The sequence below is a fragment of the Vitis riparia genome, chromosome 17 (genome assembly GCF_004353265.1).
Source record: "Vitis riparia cultivar Riparia Gloire de Montpellier isolate 1030 chromosome 17, EGFV_Vit.rip_1.0, whole genome shotgun sequence".
Classification (NCBI taxonomy): domain Eukaryota; kingdom Viridiplantae; phylum Streptophyta; class Magnoliopsida; order Vitales; family Vitaceae; genus Vitis; species Vitis riparia.
In genome coordinates, this window is record NC_048447.1 from 2,057,027 (window position 1) to 2,067,204 (window position 10,178).

General features: G+C 31.2%; 1 protein-coding gene across 1 annotated transcript; it reads right to left on the reverse strand.

Annotated features, from left to right (window-relative positions):
- Nucleotides 1–6,462: 6,462 nt before the first annotated feature.
- LOC117904795 lies at nt 6,463–7,314 on the reverse strand. The gene has a single exon (XM_034817557.1). It carries the CDS (start codon nt 7,312–7,314, stop codon nt 6,463–6,465), a length of 852 nt encoding a protein of 283 aa, XP_034673448.1.
- Nucleotides 7,315–10,178: the final 2,864 nt, after the last annotated feature.

The window sequence follows — 10,178 nt, forward strand, 5'->3', positions numbered from 1 at the left end:
CACTTCATATCCAATGTCAAGTGTGCTTAAACTATCAATGTCACCAAGTAAAGAACCCCGCCATGAGGGTGGTCACTCCCACTATAGACATGTCTAGTCTTGTCCATATAGAGAGTCCATATCTCCTGATTCCTAGGCCTAACTCATCGTGGGGGTGGTGATGAACTTAAATCAAGATGGGCTCAACAATGGAGGTCCTAGGCTTGCCTAAGGCCCTCTCCCACTCAATCTTTTGAGATAAATAAAAGTACTTCAAAACCATTACTAATTTCCATGATAAATAAATATCTACTTTGAAAATTTCCAAAAATATTCATTTCCTAATTGGAAACCTAGTGTAATAGGAGAATACCAACATGAAAAATTTTAAATTTCTATGAGAGAAATTTTAAAAAAGAATTTTGATAAAATATCCACTCTCAAAATTTTAAAATCTATTTTCACAATATTCCCATTCTATACACAATTCCAATTAATAAATATTTTGTCTAGGAAATGTTTCAAAGAAATTCATTTCCATCTAATTACCAAGCTTTTTGGTAATAATCTTTTAATGATAAAATATTTCTAATGAAAATTTTCAAAATATTGATTTTATAAATTGGAAACTCTTGCAGAATTAGGAAATTACCAATTTATGAGATTTTGAATAATCTTAAGGACAACTTATCCAAGAAAGGAACTTTTGCTTCTCATATTCAAAAATCCTCATAAGATTTACTTTTCTTATTCCTTACACTTTTCCAAGTTAATAAATATTTCCATGGAAATTCCATAATAATTTATTCCATTAAATACTACCAAAAATAGAATTAATAATTCTTTAATAGATAAAATATTTTCCATGAAAAACCTCCAAAAATGTTTATTTTTATATCTTCATTAAATTACCAAAGTTATTTTGGCAATCCTTCTTATCATAAATTCTCTATCATGAGATTCTCTAAATATATTAATTACTTTTAAATTGGGACTCTTGTGCTAAAAGAATTGCTCTCTTATTCTTTATCATTGAACTATCCAAACAGAATGGTTTCCTCCTTCTCTTTGGGGGGGAGAGCTTAGAGGACCAACTATAGGTATGGTTTTTCTTTTCTCATCGAGAAAGAATAGGAAAACCTCCTAAAGTTTAATAAACAAATAGTTCTAAAGAAATATCAATCTTCTTAGCAATAACCAGTTTTAAAAGATAATCTTAGAAAATATCTTCTTATGCAAATTTACTAAGAATACCAAAAAAACTTTTCTTTTGATTCTAATACTTATTTTGGTAACCATTCTTAATTATAAATTATCTATCATGAATTTCCAAAATTAACTTATTCTTTTTAAATCAAAATTCTATGCAAAATAGGAAAAATACTATTTTATAATGATTTGAAAAAATATGTGTTTTTCCTTAAAAGAAAGATTTTATTCTTAGAAATCTCAAATATTTGAGAAGATTTTAAATAAAATTAAAATCTCTAAGAATTAATTTTAAAAAATGTAAGAAAGTTCTTAATCCTTTTTTTCAACTTTTTTTTTTCTTTAAAATAAAATTTCCTAACCATGCACATTTTGATTTAAAAAAGTTTTCCAATTTTGAAAAAAGTATGAAAATTTATTTCTAATTAAGAATACCAAAATGTCTTAAGGCCACATATGCAATTAATCAAGAGCATATAATAAAAACAAGGGAATAATAAATAGAAACTTTTCCCATGACCTTTAGGAATCTTGTTACATAGTTGGTAATTAAAATTTGGATAAAATCCAAATTACCAAAAATAACTCTACAACCAAAAATTGGGTTGGTTAAAATAGAAAACCCAAAAGGCCCAATTGCCACAAAAATTAAGCCCAATAAGAGGCCTAAAATTCAGCTTGAATAACAAAAATGGATTGGACCTGTATGCAATCCAGTAATAGCATGCTTTTTGCATAGTATTGCTTCAATTGGTCATATCTCCCTCGTTTCAACTCCGAATTGCGATCCGTTTTAAGCATTAGATTTTTGAACTCCTAAGATTCAAAACCATATGTGATTTACTCTGAGAAAATAATTGGAAGTAGCCCCGATTTTGGCTCAAAATTGACATCACTATGCTACCATGCACTTTGCACAAGCTTGCTTCATTCGGCCATATCTCCCTCATTTCAACTCCAAATTGCAATCCGCTTGAACCATTAGATTCATGACTTCCTAAGCTTCAAATTCACATGTGGATTTTCCTAAGAAACTACTGGGAGGTAGTCTTGATTTTGAGTTCAAGTCAACATCACTGTGTTGCCAGGGATCTCAAACCAAGAACTCCCAAGAATGATCATTTTTTCTTTAATAACTCAAAGATCATCAACAGATCCAAACATAATAATAACTCAAAATTGATTATAATAATTAGAAATAAAATTATAACGACTATAATGACATTCATTCATCATTTTAGGTCATGGGATGAGTAAAACAACCTTGCAAAACAGAGTTAGCACACCCTAGAATAGGTCTAACATGCTATAACCTACCTTAGGGCTCTAATACTAGTTATTGGGAACCTAGGATTACTCCATTCCCATGCCCTGGATCGTGTAGGGTGCATGCAAATCTATCCTAGGCTCTTTAATTCTATCGTAGCAGATAAACTGGTATTCAAAAACCAATATTGATACCATGGAAAACATAGATCTAGAGAATAAAGCCACATATCTTTGATCTGGATGTTTTCGGATTAATTCCAATCATGTAGATAACTCCAAAGTCATAATGGATCTCGTAAACACCATGATCTTCCGCTCGATGACTTTTTCTTGTATCTAGGTACTAAGATGGTGGAGATCTCAAGGGTGGAGGATAGGATTCTCTCTCTAGATTGAAGGGGAGAATGGCAAGACTTAGAAACTCTAACCCCTAAAATGGTATTTATAGGCTTCCTACTAAGCTTAAGTGACTTAAGCCCATCATGGGCTTAGGTCATTGAATCTAGCCCAAAAAGGTTGTTAATTGATTAATTAACCATACAAGGCCTAATTAATCAATTAGCCTAGTTTAGAGATACCACTCACTTATGCATGGGCAACCTTGCATAATTATCAAAACACTCTCATGCACAAAAGTGAACTAAAAACCCATCCAACCCTCATAAGTAGTGCCAACAAGGAATATGAGCTTAGAAAGGGGACCACTAAGACCCATAAGAGTATTGGCTCCCTCATGATCTAATTTTGAAATTGCCTCAACATCTCGCTATAGAGAGTCAACTACACTTCAGTACCCTATGTATATTACAACGAGACACCAAGTGCTCAAGTCCTTGACCGACTATCCACTTCATGCAAACTCCCCATGAACTAGTGTATATAATCATTATCACATGTCCTTTAGATCACCCAAGGGAACACGTTGTCTCAATCCCACGAGATATTATGATGTCTCTATTGAGAATACCTGTTGCTACTAGCCTCCATCAACGATGACCCAATCCATAGGGATATATGACCAGTTTAAGGTCTCACGCATAGGTCAAAGCCTCCTATTGATTTTGACATAGGCTCAATATCCTCTCAAGGTTAAGAGTCCATGTAGTATAGTAGCTTGGTGAATCATTACAATTAATAGTCTTACATCATAATTCACCATAGGTCCTATCCAATGTGCATCACATACACTAGTGCACTCACTAAGGGAAACCCATCACGACAACTAAGACAAGGTCATCCCTCAAAATAGGAGGTGGCATACTACAGTCTCTACTAGATTGCCCAAATGCATGAACCAACCATGGACAACTTATCTACTTACAAGGAACCCATGACTTGTATCTTTTGTGCAACTCCTAATGTATCCAAGCCATGTACAATATAAGAGACATGGGCAGAATGCTCAAATCAATGTCAATACACCAAAAGGATAGAAAAGGGATAGTTAAGTCTAACTATGTTACATCATGCCTTGCTTTTAAGGGCTCAATCCCAATAGAAGCTTATAATGGAAAAACTCTCAGCTTTCTCCTTTAGGTTGTATCATACAAATATAAAGGTTATTGAATCATATGTTGTCGTGAACCAGAAGTTCAATGACTCAAAAGTTTTTGTCTTTTGGCATGACAGGCTAGGTCACCTAGGGTCTTCAATGATGTGTCGAATAATCGAACATTCACATGGGCATCCACTAAATAACCAAAAGATTCTTTTACCCAATGAATACTCATGTGTTGCCTGCTCACAAGGTAAATTGAAAGTTAGACCATTTTTTACTAAATTCATATATGAGTCAATAGTCTTTTTAGAAAGAATACAGGGGAACATATATAGGCCTATCCATCCACCATATAGACCATTCCGTTATTTTATGATCTTAATAGATGTTTCTACTAGGTGGTCACATGTTTGTCTCATTTCTACACTTAATGTTGCCTTTGCTAGGCTCCTTGCATAAATGATCAAATTACAAGCACAATTTCCAAATTATCTAATTAAGACAATACATCTTGATAATGCTAGTGAATTTACTTCTCAAACATTCATTGACTACTACATGTCAGTAGAAATAAATATTGAGCATCTTGTTGCTCATGCTCATGCCCAAAATGGTTTAGTCGAATTCTTTATCAAACGTCTCTAATTAATAGCTCAACTATTACTAATGAAAACCAAATTACCTACTTCTGCTTGGGGACATGCTATTATGCATGTTGCAAATTTAGTCTGTATTCAACCCACAACTTACCATGAATACTCCCCTTCACAACTCGTACTTGGAAAACAACCAAATATCTCTCACTTATGAATATTTGGTTGTGCAATACATGTACTAATTGCACCTACACAATGCACTAGAATGTGTCACCAACGAAGACTTGGGATTTATGTAGGTTTTGATTCTCAATCTATCATAAGATATCTTGAACCTTTGACAAGTGACGTTTTTACAACCCGCTTTACAGATTGTCATTTTAATGAGAGTGTTTTCCCATCATTAGGGAGAGAAAAACCAATTCTTGAATAATGATAAGAAATTATTTGGAACTCATCTACTATGTCTCATCTTGATCCTCATATAAATCAATGTGAACTAAAAATTTCAAAGGATCATTCATTTGCAAAATCTTGCAAATCAATTACCAAATGCATTCATTGATACAAAGAAAGTGACAAAGTCACATATCTTAGTGTTACTGCTGTACTTATGTATCTTGTCAATTGTTCACATCTAAACATTACTTTTTCTATCAATTTATTAGCAAGATATAGTTTCGCTCCAACTTGAAGACATTGGAATGGTATCAAACAATTGCTTGGGTATGCAGATGTAGAATACCTTTTAGATCCACATAAAGGTAGGTCACAAATAGGGTATGTGTTTAATGGCAATGGTACTACTATTTTATAGAGATCTGTTAGACAAATAATGAAAGTCACATCATCAAATCATTCAGAAATACATGCAATTCATAAAGCAAGTCCTAAATGTATATGGCTAAGATCTATGATCCAGCATATTTGGAAATCATATGGACTCTCCTTTATCAAAAGTGACCTGACAGTATTATTTGAAGATAATGTTGTATACATTACACAAATGATAGGGGGTTATATTAAAGGAGATAGAACTAAACACATTTAACTAAAATTCTTTTATACACATGAACTCGAAAAGAGTGGTGAAATTGATGTGCAACAAATATGCTCAAGTAATAATCTAACAAATTTATTTATAAGGTCATTGTCAACCTCAACATTCAAGAAGTTAATACACTAGATTGGAATGCATCAACACAAGGATATTGACATGAGGGGCGGTATGCTTGTAAAAGGATGTTAATGTACTCTAGTCTTTTTCCCTTTGTCCAAGTTTTGTCCCATTGGATTTTAATAGCAAAGTTTTTAACAAGGCAGTCCTAACATACCAAGAACAACTTAAAGAACTATAAGAATATTGTACTCTTTTTCTTTTGCTAGGTTTTTCCTATAGGGGTTTTTACTAGCAAGGTTTTAATGAGGCATATTCTTTTAATATGATGGTTATCCAAGGGGAAGTGTTATAAATAGGTAATGAATGACCACATTAATGTAATAATTAATTAAAGTTCATTTATGAACTTCATTTACTCATCTTTAAGATGAGTAAATGGGAACCATTTGGAAAGCCTAAAAGGCTTTCCATCCCTTGTAGGAAAATGCATCCTAGAAAGAAAGAAATTCTCTCTTTTACTCTCTTTGCCTTATTCTCTCTTTCTCTCATTCTCCTAGTCTTTCATTCTCTCAACTGTTTCAATTCTCTTATGTGATTTTATATATATTGGTTTCTACTTTATTTGCATTTACTCTCTTTTTACAAAAAAAAAACTAAAATTTTGTCATATTTCTTCCAAAAGAAGCAAAATTGATAAAAACAAAAACTTATGCCATTAATATATTTCCCTTCAAATAATTTAACATTAAAAGTAAATTACACTCCCTAAATGCTGATTAGATTCCAGTCTTTCAGATCTTGAATGGCATGTCTTTCTTACACTTCTTTATAAAGGCTTCTACTTGGCGATTCAGCTCATCATGACCTAGCAATTCTTCCCTCCTCAAACCCCCAATTGCCCTAACTGATGACCTTTCACCCACGAACGTATCCAACTTCCTCATTTCCCTCGGAGCCAAGTTGAAAATATTCTCATGTGGCACATCCCATGTTTGGCTCTTCCTGTGCTTTGTTAGTTGTTTCCGATCCTCCTTTATATCCTTCCATTTGGCATCAAGGGTCTTGTATTGATCATCATCTTCCCACCTACAAACAATTGCTTTTAACACAGACTCCTCCAATCTGTCCTTTGTCTCTCCAGCAGTACATTTCCGGCCACTCTCTGGCATCATCATGGAAGTTTCCTGTGGAAATTCATCACCGGAATCAGCCACCGACCAAACCTCTGGTGATGAGCCCACTATAAATTTGTCTACGAAATGACTCTGCAGGCCTTTGTCTTTGAACACAGTGGTGTCCATAGATATATTAATGTCCTTGAAGTCATGATGATACCGGTGGTGGTGGTCGAAGGAAAAGGTAGATGAAGAAGAAGATGAAGAGGCAAGGATAATTATGAGAATGAGGACGGAGTATATAATAACGTAAACATAAGGAGGAGAAAACCAGCTTTTCAACGACAACCAAAAGCTTGGAATGCTACGGCATAAGAGGTTGAAGGTGTATGAGATTTTTGATGATGGCTTCAACATAAGGAGGGCAGTGGTGATGATACCAACAAATAATAGGAGCTGCTTGACAACCCAGATGACCTTACTGAATCTGCATGAAGAAGGGGACTTCCAAAACGTATCTGAATCCATAATTGTAGTTAAATCTTAATTAATTTACGGCCCTAATTAACAAAGAGATGGTAGAAAGAAGAAAAAAGAACAATCTTGAAAAACTCTGCTGGGGGTGGGTTATAGTCTATTCTCAAGCAAAAATGGAAGAAAGAGACACTAGAAAAGAAACACTTGAGAAATGGAGGAGAAGAGTCGCAAAGAACAAAACTGGGTGAAGGAGGAGAAGAGTACGGATACACAGACCACTTGGGCAAAATGGACTCGTGGAAAAGTGAGAAAACCAAGCTTCATTTATATAAACTTACGCGAAAACTCTACGGGGTGGGAAAAAGGGTTTTTGATAATGTACTGTTTGGTCAAAAAAATAATTTGCAAAGACAATATTTCTAAAACTGCGGTAGTTTTAATCACCAATAAAAATAAATTTTGATACCGTTTCTAAAATAAAATAAAATTATAAAAAAAAAAATTCATCTCTTGAAAACACATTTTATAAAAAGTCTAAGAATTTTTCTTTAAGTAATATAAAAATCGTTTCAATAAACATTTTTTTTTGAAAAAACAAAATAACCAAAATCATTCCTTAAAGAGACGATTTAAAAAATAAAATAAAAAATAAGTGTGCAAACTGATCAACCCAAGAAAACAAAATATAGCTTAATCAAACTTATTTTTGTCTGTAAAAGTTATATTTTATTGAATTAATTTGAGAAAAATACAAGATATTTTGATTTGATTTGTTATCGAGGTTATAATCAAGATTTTATAGGTTCACTAAGTATATTATAACCCACATGTATGTTACAACGGTATTTTTTAATCTTTTTACTTTTTTTCTTGAGTGTAATAACGTTGATTAATTATTTGGGTTTTAAAATAAATGAAAAAAAAATGTATAGATTTAGTGAGTGTTTGATAAATCAATTTAATAACTTAAAGTGGTTTAATAACTTAATTTAAGTCATTAAGTAAATTAAATATGTTTGATAGAATAACTTAATCATATAACTTAAAATAAAATATAACTTTAAGTAATAAATAAAAATAATTAACTTATTCTTAAGTTCATATCTTCATTTTATCTTTTTATCCTTATTTGTTCCTAATGACTTCAAATATTGCTTTTGTTATTCTACCACCTTCATTATTACTCAATCTAATTTATCATAATTATAATTTATGAAGATAAATATGTTAATTTGATGATTTGAAATAAATTTTATCAAACAACCTTAATACTTGAAGTAATAAGTTTTAAATTAATAACTTAAGTATAATTTAACTTAAGTCAATTTAAGTTATTAAGTAATAAGTATTAAGTTTTACCAAATACCCCTTTAATTATAGTCTAACTGTAGTTAATTAAATCTAAGTTTAATTACTTTTTATTAATAAATAAATATGATGGACTCTAATTTAATGAAAACCAACCAACTCAATTTCGTAATGCCCACTTCATTCAAGACTTCTTTTTAATCTTCCTTGCAAATTTTCTAACGTGAGTGGTTCACCCACAAGTCTCAAAGGAAGAACTAAACTACCTTATGTATCTTTCAACTTTATTAGGAGGAGATCCATTACTACAAGAAATGGATATGATATGAAATTTGGTCATATTTTCTACTCTGATTGTTATTGTTATCATTTTCTAAAGTGGGACGCGTGGCAAATTAAACTTGAAGTCAAGAGCAAAGTCAATGTTTAAGGCCAGTGCTTGTGCATGAAAGTTGTGGATTTGTACTTTTGCATGGAATAAGTCTTATGTATGATTAAAGCCACTTTTGTCAGTCCTTCTTTCTCAATAATTTTTCATTTAAAAATGTGAAAAAACCAATGATAATGATTGTTTTTTTTTCTCATGTTAAGACATAACATTGGGACTCTCTAGCTTCACCAGCATGAGTCAGCACATCATAGGTGTGGGTATAGCATCTGTTTGGAATACTCCTACCTTGGAGATGTGACTATAATTGTTTTTTTTTTTTTTTTCTAATTTCCTAAACCGATTATAAATTAAAAAGAATTTGATTTAATACAAGCCCATTAAATTTCTTAATTTCATAAATAACGTAATTGTCTTTTTCAATGTTTTTAGCCTTCTTTATTGGGATTATTTTATCATTAATAATAAATGGAAGATTATATAAGGTGTGTTAGGACACAATTTTTTTTAAAAAAATAGAAAATGATGTTAGCTCATATACAAGATGCAAGAACTCATTATGACTTATCTTAACAAAAATAATGATTTTTAAAATTTGTTTTAAAAATTAAAATATTTTAAAAAAATTGCTATATCAAAATTTTAAAATTTAAAACTAATTTTAAGGATATAAGATAAAATCATACTTTTAATCTAAAAGCTATTATTTATTTTATTTTCTTTACAAAAGTTACGATTATTTTTTATTTTTAAAATTATATTGAAACTAGTACTAATCAAATAGAATTTGATTTATGCTATTAAACGGTATTTTGAGTATTTTAAGGATGTGTATTGATTTTTTTTTAAGACACATACATGCATTTCAATTTTTCATATTTTTGGGAAGATGTAAACAATGATTTGGTATTCTAAATAAAAATAAAAAATTTATGATTATATCAATATTAAGATGGAAAAGAGATAAATTAGTTTTCCAAATGTCCACATTGAATAGAATCTAGATGAAGTTGCATCATCAATCAAGGGATGTCCAATAAGTTAATAACTTCATATCTTATATTTGTGTACGTAAAAATTATGAGATTCAACTTCTTGAGATTATGATTTTACACATTAATACATAAATATATCTTAATTAAAGAAATTTTTTACATCATAACCAATTTTCTTTTCATTAGTTTAGAATCCTAAGTTATGTATGAGTTTTGACCCACTC